Source organism: Scyliorhinus torazame, chromosome 12, assembly GCF_047496885.1.
Source record: "Scyliorhinus torazame isolate Kashiwa2021f chromosome 12, sScyTor2.1, whole genome shotgun sequence".
Classification (NCBI taxonomy): domain Eukaryota; kingdom Metazoa; phylum Chordata; class Chondrichthyes; order Carcharhiniformes; family Scyliorhinidae; genus Scyliorhinus; species Scyliorhinus torazame.
Window position 1 is genome coordinate 43464428 of NC_092718.1, and position 26658 is coordinate 43491085.

The 26658-nt window shown below is 44.4% G+C and overlaps 1 protein-coding gene across 7 annotated transcripts in view; it reads right to left on the bottom strand.

Annotated features, from left to right (window-relative positions):
- The window catches only part of LOC140387540 (protein unc-13 homolog C-like), a 972441-nt gene that overhangs the window by 76452 nt on the left and 869331 nt on the right, over positions 1-26658 (bottom strand). For all 7 annotated transcript variants that reach the window (XM_072470780.1, XM_072470778.1, XM_072470777.1 and 4 more), the window contains 5 exons: positions 25678-25766; positions 14846-14995; positions 14416-14539; positions 1979-2035; positions 973-1053 (listed from right to left, as the gene is read on the bottom strand). In XM_072470780.1, the coding sequence (XP_072326881.1) occupies positions 973-1053; positions 1979-2035; positions 14416-14539; positions 14846-14995; positions 25678-25766 (501 nt within the window). The remainder of the gene's footprint in view (positions 1-972; positions 1054-1978; positions 2036-14415; positions 14540-14845; positions 14996-25677; positions 25767-26658) is intronic.

Consider the following 26658-nt stretch of genomic DNA (forward strand, 5'->3'; position numbering starts at 1 on the left):
AAATTTTAGTTTCTTAACCGGAAAAATGGAAATGATTCTGTTGGGAGATTCCTGAGGGACAGCTGTGCGTCAGTGTGAGAGATCGATTCCTCTGTGTTTTAGAGTTTCTGATTAAAGTCAGGATTTTTCCTAATGCAAGCAATGCAGTGAGCAACCTGAAGCCTAGGGCTGCCGGTCTTGAATATTCTCAGTATGTCGCTGCTTCCAGTGTTTCCATTTACCAACAGCACTGAATTATAGTTTAAAGTGACCCGGATCAGAACTGGCTTTAACCTAAAGAAGACTAACAACTCACAAGAATAATGCTGTTTAATAATATATAATTCAAAAAATTTACGGGAACTTTTACATTTGCATTAAATAAAATGGCAAGTGCTATCGTCCGGTAAAAGGCATTTATAAATTTGAGGATGGAGGCGGAGGTCTAAGCATTTGAAGATTTAATACAGAAATTATTTTTCAGAAACTACTGCAAGGGACAATCAGAAAAAAACCCTGCCGTACTGTATATTGAGAACTCTGGCTAAAATTATATTGAGTGTTCCATAACTGCAATACAATGTTGCATAGCTTCGTCTTGAGTTAGTAATTGAATGAACGCTATACTCTAACCTGGGTTTTGGCCACTTATAATTAAAGTGAAGAATTCTACAGGGGGTGAAATTGGACTTCGCGGTAATGCAAAATGGGTGATGGAAATGAAAATTGGGCAGGGCTCAAAATGAGCAGTAAGTTCGCTACCGCCTAGCCTGCACCTCGGCACAACACCATGGTGTCTATTGACAGCTTACGGAATGTCAGTGTGCTATGAATTTCATTTGGAGACTGTAGATGAATCCATTGTCGGTGAGAAAAAATACGTTTGTCTTCCTTTTCCAGGACCTCTCTCATTGCTGTCATAATTGAATGAAAAAAAACACCAGTGCTGAAGTGCAGCTGCGCCCACTCAGGATCTAGACTATCTGAAATTACCTTTATTGTAGCCAACACTACTTCCATTATAGCGCATTGACGTGGACTGAGACTTTTGACCTCTTCCCGGATCACATGATCCTATTTGAAATGGATAGAAAAGAAAACATTTTCAGTTTACTGCAATGAATGAACATCTCAGAATAAGCTAATATGGAATTTACTCCAGGAGATCCGTTTGTTTGCCAGAAGTATAACTAACCAGACCAATTTTACCGGCTACACGTTAATAACACCATGGTATCAGGAAAATCTACAGTAACGATTAGGTTTCTCTGACAGAACAAAGCAACACTCGAGATTCAGTATATATATTTTTCTAGTCGTGCATTTTTAGTGAAAGCTGTTATATATTTGGCAAATAATGCAAAATTGCACACATATTGCACTGGTTGTTACGACAACAGCATTGATAAAGGATGTAGTTGTTTAATAAGTGTTAAACTGAACTAAAATGTTGATGCTTTAACTGCATTTTGATTTTTTTTTAACCACTGCCCTGTGACAGGATGTGCACGATGTACAAGCTTGAGTTTCCCTGTGTTATTTAGCATTCGCAAGAGTGCTTATTATAGCTGTCCCTGAGCTTAACCCTGTTGTGCCTTTCTATCAATTAAAAATAAGTAGAACGAACTCTGATTTCCTCATGGTTCTGCTTGGATTTCTAGGGAATGAATCCTTGGATTGTGCTAAAACAAAATGTGGCAGGTTCCATTTTTAATGAAGAATTTATTTTTTGTAATGCACAAGGGATCTTTTTTTGACAAGGGCATGGAAATAATAGCACACACAATGCCCACACACATCATTTTAAAACAATCACAGAGCTCGAGCTAAGGAATCCCTGGAATTTCATGAGCTTTGAGTATATATAATAGTTTCCATAAAGAATTCAATTATTAATTATTAATGCACAGTGTATAGCGAAGGGTATGGATTTTGAGGATAGAGCATTAGGCAGGGCAGTAAGGATTGTACCCCATGCTAAGGACATGTATATTGATACCTTCAGCTTTGATAATTGACCCAAGTCTTTAGCTGCACTGAAGATCATCTGTGGTCCCTAGAAGAACAGAATTGAAAGAATATGGTAGTAAGTGCAAAACATTCAGCACCAATACAAAAAATATCCTCTGAGCTACTCCGGTTGGGATTTTCTGGCCCCATCCTCGCGGCGTGTTCTTCAGTGGCGGGGGTGGCTCACTATTGGCTGCCTGTGGGATCTTCTGGTCCCATCGAAGTCTAGGCCATTTACTATGCCTCACCCACTCTGCCGCCGCTGCGGGAGATCACCTTCAGCAGGACCAGAGGATCCCACCAGTGGCAAGGACCAGAAAATCCGCCCTGCGTTTATTTGTAGATTCAAAAGACTGCCTTACCAGAATGTGGCCTTTTAAAACAAACCTTCTGGACTGAGATGTTATAAGAATACAAAGCAAAAATAATTGATACTGTCTGAAACAGCTGTTTGTACCATTTGTTGCTTTTATATCATCAAATTTACAGTATTGATAACACAAGGTCTGGCTATAAATTCTGCATTGCCGAGGTACATATAGGCCAAACCAGGTAAAGGTGGCAGATTTTCTTTTGTAAAGAATATTAGTGAACTAGATAGATTTTTCCAACAAACCAAGTTTGTGGTCACCATTACTGATGCTAGAGCTGGAATTCTCCGGCTGTTCGCTGGCGACAGGATTGTCTGGTCCCATTGACAGCGGCTGGGAGGCCAGAGAATCCACCCTAGATTTTTAATCCAAGCTTATTTACCTCATTGACTTTAAACTCCCCACCTTCTAAGGTGAGATGTGAATTCAGGTCTCCGGATCTTTAGTCGATGCTGCTGGATTATTATTCCAGTAATGTGGTCCCTCGAGGCAATACCAGGTAGACGGCAGTAATGAAGAACAAAGTGTTTATTGGCAACTAACAAGGGTAACCTACATACAGGCAGTGAGTCTCTGATATAGGTGCAAACACTCTGGCTGTCGGGTTCTTTCTGACTAGAACCCCGCTCTCTGGGACCCGCACTGATCTCTCATTCGTCGGGGTTCGCATGCTCCCGCACAATAGGCCCAGAGCCAGTCACATGGACCACGAGGGCACGCCTCTTAAAGGGTTCATGCTACCACAAGTAACATAACCACTATGCCTCCATACCCCCTGTAACTAGTAAGCATGCTAAGCCAGCAGTGCATCTTCACAGGACCCACAGATGTGTTGACTTTTGTTTTAAAATAATCAATGAAAACATGTGATCTGTTTCTAAATCATCAATCTGTTTCACTTGAAGAGGTAGCAAGTGAGATAATGAATCTTAATTTAATATTGTACCCTGTGTTGTTCAGCTATGTATGATGACCAGACATGCAGAAACTACATAGAATGGTGGTGTCCTACATGTTCACATTGCAGTGATAGAATGTACAAACACACCAAATCAAGTTATTTGAAAAAAGAAGCCCTTAATTACTGTGCAACAGAATGTAATTTAATCATTGAGTTCCAGACTTAGACCGGCAGGTTCTGCACTTCAATCCTAAGAGGCCCACTTGGTCTTGCATCAATCAATGAGTAACAAATGTTAAGCTGTCAAGAGAAAGTTGAGATTCAGAGAGTTCACAGGGTTCTGTACAAGGTTCGATTCTGGCCTTGGGCGACTGTGTGGAGTTTGCATGTTCTCCCCGTGCCTGCGTGGGTTTCCTCCGGGTGATCCAGTTTCCTCCCACAAATTCACACAATGCTGAGGCCACTGAGTTTGATTCAACACAAGGAACATTCTCACTTCACACTTCCACCATCTGGATCCTGCTGAAGCATTTAAAAAAAATTTCCATCTTCCCTCAGTTTCCAAATATAAATAGTCACCCATCTCTTGAGATGCATGTGTGGGTGTGGATATTTTAATTTTTTATTAGAAGTCTGTTTGGCCAGCAATTTCTTTCATTTTTAGAAATGACATGAGAAAGCAAATTCAATTCACGTCCATGGAGTAATGCCAGCAACTTTATATCAAGCCCCGACCTGTATAAAACTAGCCATGGGGACATTTTCAGTCAACTGGGTATGTTTCATTACAGAGGTTTTGCTTTGTAATTGTACATGTACAACTGGGTGTGTAATGAAAAGGTAACAAATACTGAAGAACAGGTCGTTCAACGAATATCAAAGAAAGGTCCAGAGGTGAATAAAAAGATTGGAGGGGATGGGTGGGGGAAAGAGGCACAGATACATGGGCTATGGGGGAGGAACCGCTGGGTCGCTAGTTTGGCTTGCGCAGTGCTTAGACGAAAACCATCAGCTGATGTAAATGGTATCTCAGTGTAAAGATACTTGAACAAAGGAATTAACGACTAGGAAAGTGAAAAGACATGCCCCCCACCCCCGCTCCTTACCCCAGAGATTAAGTGGTATAAAAATGGGGATACAAATTGACAAATGTAAATAAAATGAAGCTAAAAAGGCCATCAACATAGTTTCAGCCTGGTCCCCAAAAGAAAAAGCAAACAGTATCATGGACTCTGTCACCTCCTCCCCCCCCATCCTGCCCACAGTCTGCTCTGATATAAAGTCTGCATCGAAAATATCAACCTGTCTTCCTGCCCCCAAACATGAAAAATGGCACCCTGATCTCTTTCTGCACCGAGGGGTTTCGGCGAACTGGCTCCTTAATGCGGGAAATGGGCCAAGTGTGACCTCGGCTGTATGTTCTCTGCCGAGGCCCCGTATCTAACCTAAGTCACGTTAGATAACGTTGTGTTTCTCGGCGCTGCGAGCACTTGGGAGGAAATCCCACCTCGGAGAGATTGGATGGCAGTCCCAGTAGGGCCAGAAGATGCACTGGACAGGACGTCTGTCGCAGGACCAGGTACGCATGTGGGTCCAATGTCGAGGAGAGACCGATGATGGAGCCACAAGGTCTGAGCAGGGTCACCTTCAGGGCTCCCCCTGCTCCTGAACTCCTCCTGCCAGCCTGAAAATAAAGACTGGTTGGGAAACGGTCCTTAAGTAGATCATTCATTGACCACTTAAGGGCTTCAATGGGGTTATGGTGGACAGGCCTGGTTCAGCATGCAAAAAATTCCAACCATAATATTTAAAGCCGATTATTCTCCATCCAGGAGGGACCACTAATTGCTGGTTGTAGATCGGAGCTTGGTGCAATTAATCTCCTACCCCAAGAGATAATCATACTGCTGACACAACACAGTGTTAGAACAACATCACGGAAATGCAGAAAGATTAAATACTACATATATATTTTGGAGGCTTTCATATTCTTGGCCCTTTTAAGTGAAGTCGCAGGAAGTTATCGGTTTCTCATATGTTAATGATTAGTGGTTCAGTATTCAGCAAACACAATTGCAGAAGCAGGGCATCTTCAATATTTTCCAAAGAGCAAATTAAAATTGGCAGAGTCGACATTTGCTTTGTGAGAGCAGTTGGCTGGACTGTTACCAGTTGGAGAGGATTTCACTCAAATCATTGTCCCCCAACATTGCGGAGTCAATTCCTTTCAACTCAATTAATGAGCAGCCCGTGTTGGTGTTCTAGGCAAGTTATTTGATGTGAGATGTTTAAAATATTTTAATAGTGTACAACCAAGTTCAAAATATAGGGGGCTGGATTCTCCCCAAATGGGGCTATGTCCCCACGCCCGAGTTCCCAATAAAAAAGAACAGTTGATTCATTCACCTGCAGGGGGCGAGCAGGGACCCAGAGTGATTCACGCAGCTTTAGCTGTGGACACGGGCTCCCGCACTTCCGGTCTGGGGTCCGCGCATGTGCACGGTGGCGGCCTCCAGTGGCCGCGCCGATTGTCATGTCAGACTCGGACCGTGGAGGCAGTTTCGAAATGTAGCCCACCCCCCCTCCCCCGATCGGCCGCACGCCCTTGCATCCGACCACGCACAAGCACTCCCCGGCCGCCAACAAGGCCCCCCCGGTGCCCGATCCGACCGCTCCCCCACGAGGGTGGCCGCGGACTGAGTACGCAGCCGCCACGCGAACACCCCGACCGGCCATAGTATGATAGTTCCATGCCGGCGGGAACTCAGCCAGTCGGGAACAGAGGATTGCTGGGCGGGCCTCTGGCAATGGCTCCCCAGCCACGCGGAGTACGACGCGCACACGCCGATTTTCGGGGCCCAGAGAATCGCCGGACCGGTGCAGGGCCTGATTCTGGTGCCAAATTGGATTCTCCGCCCCGCGCCGAAATCGTGGTGCACCCAGCCCAGGATATTAAAACAAATGTTTAAAAAATATAAATGATGCACGCAAGCCTGGTGGCGTTTGGGGGACGGAAGAGTGGTTGATATTTTAGATGCAGACTCTATATCCGAACAGACCGTGGGCAGGATTTGGGTCTTTTGTCACGTGTACCGAGGTGCAGGGGGAGGAGGTGACAGACTCCATAATATTGTTTGTTTTTCCTTTTGGGGAGCAGGCTGAAACTGTGTTGATGACCCTTTCAGCTTCATTTTATTTGCATTTGTGTCCCCATTTTTATATGTTTTCATTTGTATGGGGGGGGGGGATGTATTTTCACTTTCCTATTCATTAATTCCTTTGTTTAAGTATCTTTATACTGAGATACAATTTACATCAGCTAATAGTTTTCGTCTAAGCACTGCGCAAGCCAAACTAGTGACCCAGTGGTCCCTTCCCCGGAGCTTGTGTATCTGTGTCTCTCTCCCCCGCTCCTCCCCTCCAATCTTTCCATTCACCTCTGGACCTTTTCTTTCACATTCGATGAATGACCTGTTCTTCAGTACTTGTTACCTCCTTATTACACACGAGGTGGTGGCGTAGTGGTATTGCCACTGGGTGAGCAATCCAGAGACCCAGGGTAATGCTCTGGGGACCCGGGTTCGAATCCCACCAAGGCAGGTGGTGAAATTTGAATTCAATAAAAATCTGGAATTAATAGCCTAATGATGACCATGAAACCACTGCCGATTGTTATAAAACCTCCCCTGGTTCACTAATGTCCTTCAGGGAAGGAAATATGTCATCTTTACCTGGTTTGGCCTACATGTGACTCAAGACTCACACAACAATACGGTTGACTCTTAACTACCCCCCTCCGAAATGGCCGAGCAAGTCACTCATTTCAAGGGCAATTAGGGATGGGCTCAGCCAGCGTCACCCACATAGAACAAATTTTTAAAAAAGTTGCACATGTACAATTACAAAGCGAAACCTCCGCAATATACCCAAGAATGTCCCCGTGGTTAGTTTCGTACAAGTTGGGGCTTGATGTAAAGTTGCTGTGGACGTGAATTGGACTTACTTTCTCATGTCATTTCTAAAAATGAAAGAATTGCTGGCCCGACTTCCAATAAAAAATTGCAATATCCACAAGCACACATGCATCTCAAGAGAGGGGTGAAAATTTATATTTGGAAACTGAGGGGATTTTTAAAAAAAATGCTTCAGCAGGATCCAGATGGTGGAAGTGCGAAGTGAGAATGTTCCTCGAGTTGAATCAAGCTCAATGGCCTCAGCATTGTGTGAATTTGTTTTTGCACTTTGAGAATGTCTGAAACTTTTGGCACCAAATGGTAGTGGGGTTGCCATACTGTACCAAAGTTTAACGTCACAAAGCAGCATGAAGCCTGCTTGTGCCTGTCGTTCTCACTTGCTGAGTTCCTGAACTCCGAGCTGTTGCCATGGAAAGGGTAGCACCTCCCCATATCTTTGCTTACTCATGTGTACCTGTTAATTTCAAAGCAATGTTGACAGAGGCTTTGGAACTGATGCCCTTCAAATCGGAGATGCTTGGTGTAGGGAGGCCCAGGGAAAGCGAGACCGGAAGAAAACACTGTTCTGTTGCTCCTTGCAAATAATTTAAAACTGTGTTTTATAATACCCGGACATTCCTTTAGTTTTCCCATTCCAGGTTTTTAAGGGAGAGTTTGAACTCCAGATCGGAGATCTGATGGGCATGTGGGTGGCGCAACGGGTGCGGCAGGACGAGGCCCAATTTGGTGGGGAGGGTATCTGCCCCTGGGGCTTTCTGTGTGTCACAGGGCGTGCCAGATCTGAGACACCCCTAAATTGTTGCAGTGCAAAGAGGTAGGAAATTGACATTCTCCATTTGAATGCTGACGGTTTCAGTCTGGGGCTGCAGGAGTTCAAATCCACCCCTTTGTTTTTTGATGATTAGGGGTAGGGGAGAGAGGGAGAGGGATAGGATAGAGAAGGGGTGTGTGGAAGGAATTGGAAGCAGCCGAGGTGAGGGGAAAGAGGGAGTTGGGTGGGGGGCAACCTTTTTTCCTGCTGATTTCTTTCCAACATAATTTATCCTTCTCCTCTTTTCCCAGTTCAAATCCTGAAATGACCTGTTGCCACTTAACCTACCCCACCAATGCTTGAGCTTTGACAAGTTAGAAATAATGCCTACTGCTGTCATGTAGTCTTAAAGGGTCCGATCCTTCTTGAAACTGAGAAGCATCAGTAAATCAGGGGTGGGATTCTCCCATCGGGCGGCTAAGTGCCGACGCCGGCGTAAAAACGGGAGTGTTTTACTCCGGCGTCGGCGTCCGTTCTGGGACCCCATTCTGCGGCCCACAGTGGGGTAGCATGGCGCTGGAGCGGCCCATGCCACTCCAGCTGCCTATCCCGGCCTGAACCCGGCGCCGCGGGGTCCGCGCATGCACAGTTCGGCCGGTGCCAACTAGCGCATGCGCAGTGGCCTTCTACCCCGCGCCAGCCCCGCCGCCAAATGGCGCAGGGCTACAGGAGCCGCCGCGGAGGAAAGGAGGCCGGGGGGCAGAGAGGCTGTCCCGTCGATCGAGGGCCAGGCCACTACGGAGGCCCCCCCCCCCGCCCCCGGATTCGGACCCCCTTCAATGCTGAGGTCCCGCCGGCTCAGAAGGAGTTAAAACGGCGTCGGCAGGACTCGGCTTTTTGATGACAGCCGCTCGGCCCATCTGGGCCGGAGAATCGGCGTGCCGGCCCGGGGCGGAGAGTCATCACATACACCGACCGGCGCCGCGCCAGACACGCTGGCCCCAATTCTCCACTCTGCGGAACATAGAACATTACAGCGCAGTACAGGCCCTTCGGCCCTCGATGTTGCGCCGACCTGTGAAACCACTCTAAAGCCCATCTACACTATTCCCTTATCATCCATATGTCTATCCAATGACCATTTGAATACCATTAGTGTTGGCGAATCCACTACTGTTGCAGGCAGGGCATTCCACACTCTTACTACTCTCTGAGTAAAGAACCTACCTCCGACATCTGTCTTATATCTACCTCCCCTCAATTTAAAGCTATGTCCCCTCGTGCTGGACATCACCATCTGAGGAAAAAGGCCCTCACTGTCCACCCTATCCAATCCTCTGATCATCTTGTATGCCTCAAATAAGTCACCTCTTAACCTTCTTCTCTCTAACGAAAACAGCCTCAAGTCCCTCAGCCTTTCCTCATAAGATCTTCCCTCCATACCAGGCAACATTCTGGTAAATCTCCTCTGCACCCTTTCCAATGCTTCCACGTCCTTCCTATAATGCCGCGACCAGAATTGCACGCAATACTCCAAATGCGGCCGCACCAGAGTTTTGTACAGCTGCAACATGACCTCATGGCTCCGAAACTCAATCCCTCTACCAATAAAAGCTAACACACCGTATGCCTTCTTAACAACCCTCTCAACCTGAGTGGCAACTTTCAGGGATCTATGTACATGGACACCGAGATCTCTCTGCTCATCCACACTGCCAAGAATCTTACCATTAGCCCAGTACTCTTCCTGTTATTCCTTCCAAAATGAATCACCTCACACTTTTCTGCATTAAACTCCATTTGCCACCTCTCAGCCCAGCGCTGCAGCTTATCTATGTCCCTCTGTAACTCGTAACATCCTTCCGCACTGTCCACAACTCCACCGACTTTAGTGTCATCTGCAAATTTACTCACCCATCCTTCTACGCCCTCCTCCAGGTCATTTATAAAAATGACAAACAGCAGTGGCCCCAAAACAGATCCTTGTGATACACCACTAGTAACTGGACTCCAGTCTGAACACTTCCCATCAACCACCACCCTTTGTCTTCTTCCAGCTAGCCAATTTCTGATCCAAACTGCAAAATCTCCCTGAATCCCATGCTTCTGTATTTTCTGCCGTAGCCTACCGTGGGGAACCTTATCAAACGCTTTACTGAAATCCATATACACCACATCAACTGCTTTACCCTCATCCACCTGTTTGGTCATCTTCTCAAGGAACTCAATAAGGTTTGTGAGGCATGACCTACCCTTCACGAAACCGTGTTGACTATGTCTAATCAAATTATTCCTTTCCAGATGATTATACACCCTATCTCTTATAAACCTTTCCAAGATTTTGCCCACAACAGAAGTAAGGCTCACTGGTCTATAGTTATCGGGGTTGTCTCTACTCCCCTTCTTGAACAAGGGGACAACATTTGCTATCCTCCAGTCTTCTGGCACTATTCCTGTCGACAAAGATCAAAGCCAAAAGCTCAGCAATCGCCTCTCTAGCTTCCCAGAGAATCCTAGGATAAATCCCATCCGGCCCAGGGGACTCATTTATTTTCACCCTTTCCAGAATTGCTAACACCTCCTCCTTATGAACCTCAAGCCCTTCTAGTCTAATAGCCTGAATCTCAGTATTCTCCTCGACAACATTGTCTTTTACCTGTGTGAATACTGACAGAAAATATTCATTTAGCACCTCTCCTATCCCCTCGGACTCCAAGCACAACTTCCCACTACTGTCCTTGACTGGCCCTACTCTTACCCTAGTCATTCTTTTATTCCTGACATCGGAGCGGCAGGGCACGATTCGCGCGGCCCGCCGGTGATTCTCCATCCCGGCGGGGGTCAGAGAATTCCGCCCCAGATTTGTGAACCATTTTCTACGTAAATCGCGTCAATTCATCTTTTTCTTAATATTACTGACCGAAAGCAGTGTTATTCTGGTCCAGGCAGGCTGACACCACCGTGTAACATCAGCTGCTAAACCTGCGGAAATTGAAACCCAAGTCTCATTGAGGAATCAGAACATGGCCATCACCCGTGTGAGGGTTAATAGCTTGAATCAGATGAGATAGCGATCCCCCATCTACACAATCAAAACTGGAACAATATTTCCTCAGAAGATCCTCCACAACAGTCTCAATGGGTGATGCTCATCCCTCAGGCCATCCGTCTGTGTGTAAGATGATCAAATCAAAGTCAATCACACGGGACAGAATTGTTCAAAAGACTTTTGTCCCCTGAGAAATGGACTAAGAATTCACATAAAACCTCATGGGCATTAGAGAAAGAGGATTTGTATCTCGACAGCAGATTAGGATTTGTTGGTGAATATGGCACAAAAGATAATGTTGGAGAATATTTAACCAGAATTTCTGGAGTTCATGCACATAGACACAGAGTTCTTTTTAAATTCCCTCCGCCTAGCTCGAACAGAGTGGGAAGGGTTGGGGGAAGCACTCAATTGTCCACCTTTTTTCAAAAATGTACTCTTTCATGCGATGATGGGATGTGAATGCTACTGGCTGGGCCAGCATTTGTTACCCAGCCCTAATTGCCCCTGAACTGAGTGGCTCGCATGGCCATTTCAGAGGGCAGTTAAGAGTCACCAACATTGTTGTGGGTCTGGAGCCACATGCAGGCCAGGCCAGGCAAGGACGGCAGATTTCCTTCCCTGATGGACATTAGTGAACCGGATGGGTTTTTTTTTTTTACAACAATCGACGGTAGTTTCATGATCACTATTACTGAGGCTGGCTTTATAATTCCAGCTTCAAATTACACCAGCTGCCATGGTGGGATTTGGAGCCATATCCTGAGGGGATCATTCTGAGCCTTTGGATTGCTTGTCACATGACATTACCACCGCATCACCTTGTCCCAGATCTGCTATGATTTTAACAAGAACAGAAAATACTGGACAATCTCAGCAGGTCTGACAGCATCTGTGGAGAGAACAGAACAGAACAGAACATACAGTGCAGAAGGAGGCCATTCGGCCCATCGAGTCTGCACCGACCCACTTAAACACTCACTTCCACCCTAACCCTGTAACCCAATAACCCCTCCTAACCTTTTTGGTCACTAAGGGAAATTTATCATGGCCAATCCACCTAACCTGCATGTCTTTGGAGAGAGAAGGGAGCTAACGCTTCGAGTCTGAATGACTCTTTGTCAAAGCTGGAGAGAACTGGAAATGGGGTCAGATTTAGACTGAAGTGGGGGGGGCGGAGAGTGGAGCGATGGGGCTGGAAGGGGGCCAGCGATAGGTGGCGATTGACAAAGATGTTGAGGACAGAAAGACAAAAGGAATGCAAATGATTGTGATTAAGGCTAAGAAGGGTGCTTATAGTGGTACATAAAGAGCTATGAATGGCAAAACGAAGGTGAGCATTGGCAGTGTTAATGTAAGCCTGCTTGTGACAATAATAAGAATCTTTTGATTTGTACTTCCCAGTGCTATACAGAAGCATCCTGACAGTGGCAACTGCAAAAGAAATCTCAGCAACCATGTCACAAATATAATGATAGGGACAGCGACCTTACTGTACCAATCACCTCATGTTTAAATGGACAGTGCACCTGAAACGCCACTAATCACATTCCCAAACCTATAACCTTTACTGGTTATAGACTTATGGGAAACAAATCACTTCTGTCCCTACTGACATTCTGAACTCATCATTTATGCATTGCACACCACTTAAGCTTTGTGAGGGAATAGCACTGGTCCCCAGGGTTTTACCTCTACGTGATTATGTACATTATGTACAGACCTCCAATACGTTTTCTGCAATTTCTTTCTACTTGCCACATAGCTATGATAGTACAGCTATAAAAAAATCAAATCTCTCAGTAACAATATTGTTACAGTGTGCTCAACAGATAAACAACAGATGTTAGAAAGAACTGCATCAACTAAATAATTTAAGGTTAAGTGAAACCAAATGAAGAATGCTTTAAACAAATAAAAGCATTGATCTGTCACAGTAGTCAGCTAAATCATATAAGGGTGGATTTTAAATCCCAGCGGGAGTCTTGCAGGAGGCGGCCCATGCAGACGCAAAGGAAACTGCCTGGCTATCTCAGTGTGTAGGCCCAGGAGAGTTTAATTCAGAACATAGAACATAGAACATACAGTGCAGAAGGAGGTCATTCAGCCCATCGAGTCTGCACCCACCCACTTAAGCCCTCACTTCCACCCTATCCCCGTAACCCAATAATCCCATCTAACCTTTTTGGACACTAAGGGCAATTTATCATGGCCAATCCACCCAACCTGCACATCTTTGGACTGTGGGAGGAAACCAGCGCACCCGGAGGAAACCCACGCAGACACGGGGAGAACGTGCAGACTCCGCACCCAGCGGTGAATCGAACCTGGGACCCTGGCGCTGTGAAGCCACAGTGCTATCCACTTGTGCTACCGTGCTGCCCTCTTGTGCCTCTTACTGAGGACCCTTAATTGGACCTCATTTAAACCGGACTGACCAGCAGCCGACATCTGAATGCTTGTGCCAAACGCCTACGACACGGTTCCCATTGAGTGCAACCAAAACCTGCACGGTTTGGACTCAGGCCTTCACTGCTCAAACCAATACTTTATGGCCATTTTATGCCAGGAAAATGGCAGCATCTCATGTGAATTTTTACCTTTTTGTTTATTTTTATCCCCAGTTTATAGAAATCCAGATGTATCCAGATAAGTAGACAGGAACAAACCTTTCCCCTCGGTGGAGGGTCAAAACCCAGGGGGCTTAGACTTAAGATAAGGGCAGGAGGAAGTTCAGAGGGAACGTGAGGGAAAACCTTTTCACCCAAAGGGTAGTGGGAGTTGTGAATTTTCTGCCTGAAAGGGTTGTGGAGGCAGAGACCCTCAGAACATTTAAGAAGTATTTAGGTGTGCACTTGTATATCCCAGGATGTACAAGGCTATGGGCCAAGTGCTGGAAAATGTGATTAAAAAGGTTGGTTGGTTGTGTTTGACTGGTGCAGACACGATGGGCTGGAGGACCTTTCCCGTGCTGTATGATTCTGTGCAAATAGAATCCTAATCCTTGTAAAAAGAAAGGCAGCTGGTTAACTGGTTACATTTATTATGATTCAACTGCAGTGGATCAAAGGCCCAACTGCTGGAAGGGCTGGTGCACTTCAGAAATAATATTCAGAATCCAATTCCATGTTATGTCACATGAAATGTGCTTAAATAGAATGGAACGGCAGGTTGCCTACTAAGATCCACCATCACTGTCGTGGGTTGATGTTTAATCTCACGTCTTCTCTTTATCCACAAGGTGCATTAGCATGTTGCAGTAAAAACAATCCCCCTGGATTCTAGTTTAGATATTTTCAGGACAGATACCCAAAAATGAGTGCTTATTATTAAAACTATTTTAAACATGTTGGATTTTGTGAAAACAAGCGGATACTTACACTTTGATCAGTTAATGGAGGCAGAACAATTTTTTTCTCTATTACATTCAGGACTAATTTCCAAAGTTCTTTTAGAACCCTCTTGAGGACTGTCTTCTCACAGATTTTAGCAAACAGGGTAAGGCTGAAAAAAAATGGAAAACATCGACTGTCACTCGACAGTTGAGACATCAAAGGACTTGCATTATACTTCTCAAAATCAGAAGGCAAATTATACATACAAAACAGTCACATCAATGTCGAGGCAGAAAGTAAGCTGGCAAGGAAGCTTTCTGATATGTCTAATTTAAAGACCAGATTTTCAAACTGTCCAGATGCTATTTGCATTTCAATACAAGTGATGGAGCATATTCAGAAACAGATTACTGTTATGAAAGTCGAGGTGAAATGAATGTCTTCAAACTGACACTTATTCTTAGGAGTACTTTACTTTTTATCCAGAAGGTCCATTAGAGGCCTCAAGACGGTTTCTGCATCCAGGGCTGCATTGTTCCTATTGGCCGATGCATTCCCATTTCCTCTCATTTGAGATAATTCGATGTTCATCTGCTTCACACATTCTTCAATTACAGATTGGAAGCTAAAACAATCAAGCAGAAGCAATGATAAAAGCATGCACGTAAAACCAAACACCAAAAGTGTCAGGCGGTAACAATACTCTTGCACCGAGATCAATGATGCTTGCAACAGTATGTGACTATAATGATTCGACCTTTTTCTTTACTTGCGTGCCAGTAACAGGAAAAATAAAGGCAGTGCTGGAGTTCAGCTTTTAATACATGAAGCTTATCATTTGACAAGGCCTTTGGTTGCCAGGTAACAGGACACATCGACACTTTAACAAATGGTTGTCAATGCCATAGTTCAAGTGATGCCCTTTCCAGATAGTTCTCCGATTGCCAACCCAAATGTCACACTGACAAGGAAAGATTGGCAAAAAGAAAGAATGGTTGATTTGGATGGATTAAGATTGCCTGAAGCATCCCAACGTGCTTTACGTACCACATAGCAATCAGATGACTGTTGTGTGCAGCACGTTTGTACAAACAGCAATTGGGTACCTGGCTCAGTTTATCTGTTTTTAGCAAAGATGGCTACAGAAAGAGCAGGGAAATAGGATTAATTAGATAGCTGTACGAAAAAAGAACTTTTGTAGGCATGAAAGGCCAAATGGCCTCCTTCTATCCTGTAACATTCTATGGTTCTAAGGAGGGGAGAGTACTTGACCAGTAAAGCTCCTTATTCTTGTTGTAGATAACACCATGTGAACATCCACCTGAACATCTGCAACAAAGCAGCACTCACTATCCCCTGCACTGCATCTCAATCTAGATCATGTCCTCTTCAATTATGGACTGCACATTGAACATTCAAACTTCGAGGTGGCAATCTGCCGATATTATCTACAACAGTGACTGTATTTCATTATCTTATTTATTAAGGAAGGCTAGTTAACGAAATGTTAGGATACCGGACCAGACACAAACTTATCTTAGGATACCTGACGAGAACCCCACACAATTTATCCATATTTAAAAATGTGAGGAAAGGATACTTCACCCCAGGAGTGATGACTCTGACCGATAGGTATCTCTTATATTAAAACAAACTTTAATTTAAACAAAGAATTAACCACATTTACATCAAAGAAATAGCTTTACATTTATCAGTTAAACAGTTCTTAAATAAAACGAAAATATTGAATTTACTATCTATGCCTGCTACTAATTCCAATTCATCAACCCAGTACAGTTCAAATGCCACTTAGAAATAAAGTTAACAAAACAGATTACTTGTTTATCTGTGGAGATACCTTTAGAGAGATACCCTTTCAAGAACAGAAACAGTACACTTCTATCTTGTCAGACTCAAATCCTATGGAAAAATGCTGTTCAACGTAAAATCTTCTAACAGATTGCAAAACTGCAGGCAGACCTGACTCCTCCAATTAATTGCATCATCTGTATCCTACTAAGTTCAATGACCTGCTTAGCTAGGACTAAATACAATCCCTCATAAATCATCTACACTCCAAGGCACCATCCAAAATATAAAAAAATGTTCCATTAGCCCTTCATCTGTAACCAAGTAAGTGGTTGGAATGAATGATTACCTCACCTTTTATGACTCTTTAATTACAGCATTAGCCTGTAAGTATTTTAAACCAAGGCGTTTAATAACCTAACTGCTGCAAATATAACATATGTCGATTTCCTACATTCATCACAGAAACAAGGGTACATTATTTTGAGTACAAGATATCCCTCCCCCCACTGCATCTCTCTTAAATGTATAGATAAGAAATTAAACTTTCCTGAAATATTTTTGATTTCACTGTACATTTTTATCCTCATGGAAATTAATATTTCATTTAGGCATCACTGCCATGTAATACAGAATGTTCCGACAAAATTTATTCATACTTCTGACATTTTAATCAGAATATATTTCAACTTTAAAAAAAATCTTTTTGGCATTATTTTATCCTCTTAAAGGCTGCTTATTACCACAAAGGAACCTGAAATCAGGGAGCCTAACTGCAAATTTGCAATGAGAATCTGGGAATAGGTTTTCTGTTTAAGTGCAAGTCACAGGAAAATGGTTTCCTTGGTGATAACGAAGAAATATCAACTAATCATAATGCATAAAACGATCCTTTAACATTTCTCTGGCAACAGATGAGGCACCTAACCAGTACAAAAGTCCTAAACTATTTTTAATGCAGCTTGTGCAGTGTGCAACTCTAGTAGAGTAACATCCAAAAGTTCCAGTGACAATGCGCTAAAAGCTCTCAGCTGGTGGCCAGTTGAATAAGTATTTGATGGCAGAAGGGCCTCATATGTGATGGAGAAGGAATGCATCAGAGTACATCACCCGACCAAAGGAATTCTGTCCCAAATACTTGAGAAAAAGGAAGGACATTACATGGCTCAGGAACATCTTCAATTAGTGCCTGAATGGTATTGCAACAGAGCAGAACAGGTCATATGTTAGAATTTGAAAAACATAGAAAGGTAAGGTGTTTGTACAGAAATTAGAAATGTTATGCAAAATACATCATACTTGGCGCGTTGGGTGATTCAATCTATTGCAACAATTGGACAAACTACCATTTCACTATCACCACTCCTATACTGTTTAGCTCAGTTGGTGGCACAGTTGGTTTGTGACGCAGAACAAGGCCACCAGCACGGGTCCAATTCCCATACCGGCTGAGGTTATTCACGAAGGCCACACCTTCTCAGCCTTGCCCCTCACCTGAGGTGTTGTGACCCTCGGGTTAAATCACCACTGTAGTGATATCATGGGCGGGATTCTCCAATCATGGGACTATGTCCCCACGCCGGTGGAAACCGGCGCCAACCACTCCGGCGTCAATGGCCCCCTAAAGTGAGGAATTCTTCACTTTCTAGGGGGCTAGGTTGACGCCGGAGTGGTTCCCGCAGCTCCAGCTGGCGGCGAAGGGCCGGCGCTAGTTCGCACATGCGCGGAACGGCCGGCGTACTTCCGTCCATGTGCAGGGGTTCCCTTCTCTACGCCGGCTCCAGGGCAAAACGGCGGAGCCCTACAGGGGCCCACGGCGGAGGAAAGAAGGCCCCCACGGAACAAGCCCACCCGCCGATCGGTAGGCCCCAATCGCGGGGCCTAATAGGGAAGCCGGCGACGGGGCGGGATTCGCGCCTCCCCCGGGATTCTCCGACCCGGCGCAGGGTCGGAGAATCCAGGCCCATGTGTTCTAATTCGGCAACTGACCACGAGGAGCCTCATTAGTATATAAGTGAATGTTAGAGTCAGGTGACCTCAGACTGGCTAGGGAGCTGGAAGAGAGAGATTGTTTGTGCATGTTCATGCTATTATTCATTTGTACTTCATATATATTTGACCCACAGTTAATGTTATTAACTCATTTATAGCTTTAGCTACAAGTGTTCTTGTAATATAAATCAGCCCATCCGACAAGAACATTCCATAGCACCAGGGCTGTATGCGAATAAACCACTGAGAAAAACATATCAGCCTGCCATGAGGTCCACAGAGACTTGAAGATTTTGCAGGCTGCAAGTATTAACAACATGGGAGTCGTTGAAGCCACCAATGAATCTCAGATTTTATGGTAATGTGGGCAGCCTCTGGCGTGTGTTTGAACAACAATTTAATCTGTTTCTTACTGCAGTAAATTTAGGAGATCAATCAGATTCGCGTAAGGTAGCGATGCTCCTAACAACGGCAGGGCCCGAAGCAATTGCTGTGTTTAGTATGTTTGCAAATGATGAAGATAGTAAAAATTTTAATGAAGTAATTCGAAGATTTGATGCACATTGCACTCCCAGAAAGAATGAAATTTATGAACGCAATGTTTTAGATCATGTTTACAGAAGACAGAAGAGTCTATAGATCATTTTGTCACTGATTTGAAGTTAAAAGCTAAAACCATGGCATCTTCCATGATTCGTGACCCAATTGTGTTTGGTGTAAATGAAAATAAGGTGATGAGACGGCTGCTGAAGGAATTGCCGCTGTTCTTGGAACAAACAGTTAATATTTGTCAGGCTCATGAGCTAGCAGCACAGCATTCTAAAACGTTTCTCAATAATGGTGGCGTCTTCTTGGAGAAAAACACTCTGGTTGCCGCACCTTTTCCAAAAAGATGGGAAACTTCTGAAGAAAGGTGGGAATGTTCCTGCAACTCCTCGCACACCAACAAACAGGTTAAACATCAGGACAAAGTATTTCTGTGTAAAATATGTGGTCAAAGGCACAAATTAAGGCAGTGCCCAGCGTTTGGCAAGTTTTGTTCCAGGTGCATACAAAAAAAACACTTTGTTCAGAATTGTTACTCTAAGCTCAACCCCAGATCAGTCGGCACAGTAAAAGACCCAGCCTCTAGTGATGAAGCATCATTGCTTGTTGGAGTAATAACAGAGAAGAAGAATTTTTTGGAGATATCAAAAAATCCATCAGCACTTAAAAAAATGCAAACTGATACTCCATTTAAAATCAATGTGGTTGATGAGGACAAACGACAGCCACCACTTGAAGTGTACAGTATAGCGGACCAAGTTAGACACTGCTGCCAAAGCCAATTTAATCAGCATGACTGATTTAAAAAATCTAAAAATTTAGCTGATCAGAAGAAATCACTAAATATCTGAGAGATTATAATGGTTCAAGCATTAAATGTCATTTAAAAAAAATAAATATTGAGTAACCAATTCTATATTTCTACAATTATATTACAATTCTACAAGGGGCTGGTTTAGCACAGTGGGCTAAACAGCTGGCTTGTAATGCCTCCCCGAACAGGCGTCGGAATGTGGCGACTAGGGGCTTTTCACAGTAACTTCATTGAAGCCTTATTGTGACAATAAGCGATTATTATTATTATATTATTATTCATTTTTTCCAATTAAGGGGCAATTAAGCATGGCCAATCCACCTACCCTGCACATCTTTGGGTTGTGGGGGCGAAACCCACGCAAACACGGAGAGAATGTGCAAACTGCACACGGACAGTGACCCAGAGCCGGGATCGAACCTGGGACCTCGGCGCCATGAGACAGCAGTGCTAACCACTGCGCAACCGTGCTGCCCAAGCATTAAATATCATGGTGCTTGTGACCTGAGTGTGGTGGTGAAGAACACAGTTTATTCTGTCCCATTCTGCATTGTATCCAAGGGCTTGGATTCATTGTTAGATGATCAGTCCTGTGAAGAATTAGGTCTACTGCAGTTGGTAAGTAGTATCCAAAGGGGATTGGATCAACACTCCAACGATTCTGAGAACATTACCAGCAAATTCAGTGATGTGTTCACTGATTTTAGTGCATTACCGTTATCAATGAGATACAATTTAAAGAAGATGCATTATCTAAAGCACCGATGCAAACTATTAGTCGTGAAATTGCTGAAGATGTAGATCTGCATTTAATTTCTCATTTCTACCCTACCACCCGTATCAGATACAAAACCACAAATTATGAAAATATAAGAACCTACCAATGGGATAAATTCCATGGTATGTGTGAAACTAAAAAAATGGTGATGCTCGTATAGGCATGGAGACCTTAACGAAAAAAAGTGTACATATTGTAAAACAATCACTCCAGAAAGCAATGGACAGCCAATCTGATCCATATCTCACGCAATCACGGTACAATTAATTACCATTGTCACATGATAGGTCACTAGCAGAGTTACTCATTAATAGAAGGTTGCGTACCACACTTGGTATAGGAGGAGAATGCAGTGGTCCTGCAGGATGTGCAAAACATCAAAGCAAAACAGAAGCAGTTCCATGATAGTGTTCTAGAGCTATCAAAGTTCAAGAACTTTACCACCTCTGAGTAGTGATGACATTGTGAGAATAGAAGATTCAGGCAATTGGTCGAGAAAAGCCATTGTACTTGAACAAGTAGCTTCTAGTTCCTACAATGCACAGACAGAGGAAGGGTTGGGTTTTAAGAAGAAATCGTTGTGCGCTCTTGAAAACTTTCACAGAGAAGACTTTCCCAACAACGTGATGGATGATGAATCTATGTCAGAATAAAGGTGAGCTGCAGTATCAGATAGTTCAGCAGTTCCTGAGCATGTGAATGTCATGGAGAACATTGAATCTATAAGTTCTGAGCAGCAAACTTTGAGAAGATCAACTAGAGTCAGACGAAAACCTGATCGATTTGTGGATTTGAACCATTTGTACATCCAATGCTTGCTGTATATATATATTTGTTAAACCAGTTCAAGAAATTTTCAAGAAAAAAATTAATATTTTTAGACTCACAGGCTAATGATATCACACGTAAATATACTGATGAAAATGTAATTTATTCTTTCAAAGGAAAGGAGATGTAGTGATATCATGGTTGTGTTGCAATTCGTTGACTGACCACTAGGAGTCTCATTAGTATATAAGTGAATGTTAAGAGTCAGGTGACCTCAGACTGACTAGGGAGCTGGAAGAGAAAGGTTGCTTGTGCATGTTCATACGGTTACTCATTTGTTATTTTGTACATATTTGACCCACAGTTAATGTTAATAAATTGTTCATGGCTTTAGCTACATGTGTTCTTGTAATATAAATCAGGCCATTTGTCAAGAACATTTCAACCACCAGTCAGCTCGCCCCTCCCAACGTAAGGCAGCATATGGATATTTGGGACCATGGCGACTTTACTGTTTAAATTTAAAACGGGACACTTAAAAGGACAAGGAGCAAAACCAGTGGTGGAGCTTAAGACGAGAAAGTGTGGAGAGGTGGCCACGGATCTTTGTGCGAAAACCAGAGGTCACAGATTTATGATAATTGGCAATAGAAGCAATGGCGCCCTGAGGAAAGAATTTCTTACTCAGTGAGTGCTTAGGCTCAGAAATGCATGGCTCAAGAGCATGTGGGGGGAGGGCCTGGGGGGCGGTGGGGGCAGGGGGGTGGAGGGTGCAGGTTGGATGGAGGGATTTCAAAGGGAATTGGATTATTTTGTGAAAAAGTAAAATGTGCACATCTACAGAGCAAAAGGCTGGGGATTGGTGCTAAGTGAACTGCTCCTTTAGACGGCCGGCACAGTAATGACAGCCCAAAGGGCCTTCTTCTGTGCTATAACCATCTATGACTCTAAAAAAACAAGTTTGGAAATAATTGGATCTGGGACACGATTCTCTGAGCCGGGCCGGAGAATCGCTGCAACCGCACCACGACACCCCAACGCCGACGCGCGATTCTCCTGGGAGCGGAGAATCGGCGCCATTTGCACCGGCACGTTCGACGCGGCGCTGGCCACTGGAATCGCTGGGGCCGCGCGGACAAAGCAGAGTCTCGCCTGCGCCTTTCACCCCTGGTTGCTGCCGGCGGGAACTCTGCGCGAAGGGTCGGGGGACGGCCAGTGGGGCGGGAAAAAGCGCTCCTTCACCGGGGGGGGGGGGGGGGGGGCCTCCGATGGGGTCTGGCCTGCGATCGGGGCCCACCGTTCGGCGGGCTGGCATCCCCACCCCCAGCCTACGTTGTTGCGCGGCCGGACCCTGAACCCCCACGCCATGTTGCGTAGGGGCCAGTGCGCTGAAGAAGTCCCCCGCGCATCTGCGGGTTGGCGCGGCCCAACTGCGCATGCGCGGGTTGGCGCGGCGCCCATTTGGTGCCGGGAAGGGGGGCTGCAGCGGCGTGAATCGCTCCAGCACTGTGCTGGCCCCCTGTGGGGGACAGAATCGGTCGTCCCCATGCCCGTTTTGCGCCGTCGTGAAACGCGACGGCGTTCACGACGCGCAAACACTTGGTCTCCATTTTGGAGCATCGCTCCCCTGGAGATTGGAGGGAAGTGCAGAATTCATGATATGGGCCACATTATGTAAAAATGTTATGATTTGCACTAAATGTCTCCTTAATATGTGCCGGTACAATTGTGCAATATGCAATACTTACAGTGCACCATCAATCACTTCTATAGTGCACAGTTCTCTTCCATCAAAATATGCAGAGTGATAGTCACTAGAGAACTGAACATCAAAAGTCCACTCTTACAGTTAACAATGTTGTAGATACAGTTACAGACAATTCAGGGGGCTTAAATAACAAACTGGAAGCAAGATTCTGAGCAGCAATAAAGAACAGGTATCTCTGGTGTTGATTAATGAGGAACCTGCTGATGCTTCTTTTAAAATGAACGATGATGCAGTCCTTAATGGGCCTGCCTTGTATAGGAATAGCAAAGTATTAAGGTATAACTTGTGTCATTTCTCACAATAGTGGGTGATGACGGGGAGCGGTTGGGAAAGTGGAGCTGACGTAGGAGATCAGTGAGGTTGTATGGTCCACTCTTGTTCCTATTGCTTATGTTCTTATGATTTGGGTAGCTTGCTGCTTAAATATGTGTGATAACATGAGGATCAGTTTTATTTTGCACTGGAGATTATGTGGCAACACTTGTGCGATGGGGTTGGGGGAGGGCAAGGGTAGGATGTGCCGCAGTTGTTAAAGGGCTGCTGCATTTAAGATGCTGCACGGCCTTGGTTTTGTGCGAGGTTTACTCCTGATTGAGACATGAGCTTTGAAACCAACTCGCTTCATTAAAATGCAAGGTGCGTTTCTGGGGGACGGCTGCCCACAGCCGATGTTTAAAAAACATATACTGACAAAGAGTCATCCAGACTCAAAACGGTAGCTCCCTTTTCTTTCCATGGATTCTGTCAGACCTGCTGAGGTTGTCCAGTATTTTCTGTGCTTGTTTCAGATTCCAGCATCCGCAGTAATTTGCTTTGATCTAATGTGGTTGGATTACCCAGGGACTTAAATAGCAAAGGCACGGGCTTGCATCTCTCTCTCCTTGGTCAAACCTGAGCTTTTGTTTGTCAATGATCAGGGATCTGCACTCAGACAGATCCTCAGCAACTGCGGGACACGCCTGCCATCAATGTTTTTTCAAGCTTATCCCCCTTACCTCTGTTGACCAGGAGTGAGAACCTGCCATAAATGTGGCCCAACATCTGTGATTGCTGCCTTCTTACCAGTGGAATCTTGGCATATACGTTGCCTCAGCAAACAGAATATCAACAACCTGATTGATGAATTGATGGGCGGCATGGTGGCACTGTGGTTAGCATTGTTGCCTCACAACCTCAGGGGCCTGGGTTCAATTCCGGCCTTGGGTAACTGTCTCTATGGAGTTTGTACGTATACTCTGTATCTGCGTGGGTTTCCTCCTGGTGCTCCGATTTCCTCCCACAGTCAAGAGATGTGCAGGTTAGGTGGATTGGTTATGATAAATGACTGCTTAATGTCCAAAGGTGTGCAGGCTAGGTGGGGTTATGGGGTTACAGGGATAGGGTGGGTAAGTGGACCTTGGTAGGGTGCTCTTTCAGAGGGTTGCTGCAGACTTGATGGACTGAAAGGCCTCTTTCTGCACTGTAGGAATTCTATGGCTCTATGTATGGACATGCAACTCTGGAAAATGCCACCAGTGTTGGCTTGGACTGCATGGCAGCTTAGAAGTTCAAAGTGACACTGATTTTGATTGCAACTGCACAGGCTATTCCTGTGCTGAATATATCCTGAAGGGCAAGCTACGGGATATGACATAACTTGGTGGCAGTTTCTCGGCTCGGGTGGCAAAGGCAGTTCTCTTTCAATTTGTACGAAACACTGTGTCCAAGTCAGATTATGCAAATACTGGGCCTTCTGCAGATGCGTGCCAGGCAATGGCACCCGCCTCCAAAATTCAGGACAGCTCCTGGCAAGCCTAATGGAATATCTAAACTGAGCAATGTTCTTGGAGCTGCAGGGAGCAATTAGCGGCAGCAAGAATGCTACTGTTCAACGTGTGCAACAAAGGAACAACAAGTGAAGAGGAATAAATGTTCTGCCTAGAATTCACAATGTATGGTTTGTCAAGTCGAAAAGGACAGAAAAAAGGAAGCCCCAGCAATCGACAACTTAAGTTTTAAGTGGTGGGATTGTGCTATGACAGATTTGTGGCCGCTCTGCACCCCTTTTTGTCCAAACACTCAGCAAATGAGTACCTGTGCTGTAAAAGGCCATAGGAAATACATTATGGGGTCTATTTTAATCAATGTCATTTTTGTTGGCTACTGAGGCCAGCCCATATTTGCAAAATGTGCTGATAGACCTCTCGCATGTGTCAGCTGATTGGCTGCTGGTCCAATTCTACAGGTATTGTGAGATGAAACTTAAAGGCTTCATGGCCTTTGAGTTTGTCCGAGCAATTGCATTCTCCACCAGCAACATGACTACTCTGGTCAACTGGAATGTGAGTAACTAAGAGAAGCTGGATGGTGCCGAGTTGTTCTGCCTTACCTTTGCTGCTAAAGATGCCTCTTTCTAACAATCTAATCTGACATCTGATTGAACACAACCAATGGAGGCAAACAGGCTGAAGTGATGAAAAGCAATAAATGTACGTGCAACTTTCTGACCATTCATTTAAGCTCCTTAAATTATTGATACTGCTCCAAAATACACTTTCGAAAGACCCTTCATGTAACTAAACCTATCTGAGATAAATTCTATAATGATATATACCCTTAAACAATGACCGGAATTCTCCGAGCGCCCACTGGAAGCACAACCCCACCCGTGGGTTTCCTGGTGGTGTGGGGTAGCTTCAATGGGAATTCCCGTTGAGAGCAGTGAATCCCGTTGGCAGCAAACAGTGCGCCACACCTCCCACTGCCGAGAAACACGCGGCCGGATGCCGGAGAATCCCGCCCAATATACTCTTCATTCAGCTACATTAATCATTAATAATAAAATTACTTTACCTTGTGCCAAAGGTATAACTCAGCTCATCCAAGACACCATTGAGTTTGACTTGTAACTCTTTCAGGACACCGCTTGCATCAGTATCAAGCTAAAAAGAAAGCAACAATATCCATGAAATAGCAGCAACATAACGGTTATCTACTCGTTTCAAAATGACTTTTGGTGCAAAGATTTATGCCAATACTTGGACAATGTTTTAATGCCAAGAAAATGTGGGAATGAGCAGCATTCACATTTGCAGCCCTCAGAACATGACTGTTTTTCAAATCAATTGAGATGAATCAGAACATTTTACTTGCGTGTAGATTGGGTGGAAAATAGTTTTAGAAAATCTCTCGTAAACCAACTTTGCAAGTGCTTTAGAATACAGCAGATTAATCTTAACCATATGCTGTAATATTGCATGCAAGAGAACATATAGAGGTGCCTTTAATCGGCAGAAGCTTAAATGCACATTCTGCTCAGCATTACTTTATTTGGGTATGTTCAATTTGAGAAATGCTATGGCAAGTGTTGAAATGCACATGGGGCACTGTTATAAGCAAAATGGTTCACTTCCCTTGTTCAGACATGAGGAAAATCTTAGTGATTTTGTTATTGCATGACTGACCCCATTTACTCGCCAAGCAATAGCAGCAAGCAATTTCAGAACTGATCTGTTGATTATTCTATGCAGTGTAAATCAAGAAGCTTTAGCCTTCTGTCAGATTTATCAGATTTAAACGCTTTCTTTATAACACATTTAATCTTACACAATGGCTTACCCAACTACATCACCACATCATAGTACACGAGGATAAGCCAAGGGAAGAAGCAAGGATCACTAATGTTCTTTTTTGGGAATATTCAAAAAAGCCATATAAAAGTTCTCAAAAGAAATGAGTACCTTTTCTTGGCCAATCACCCTTCTCACACATTAATATGTTTAGGTCCTTTTTTTAATGGAAACCTCTTTCGTCGCATGCCCTATATCTGCCCAT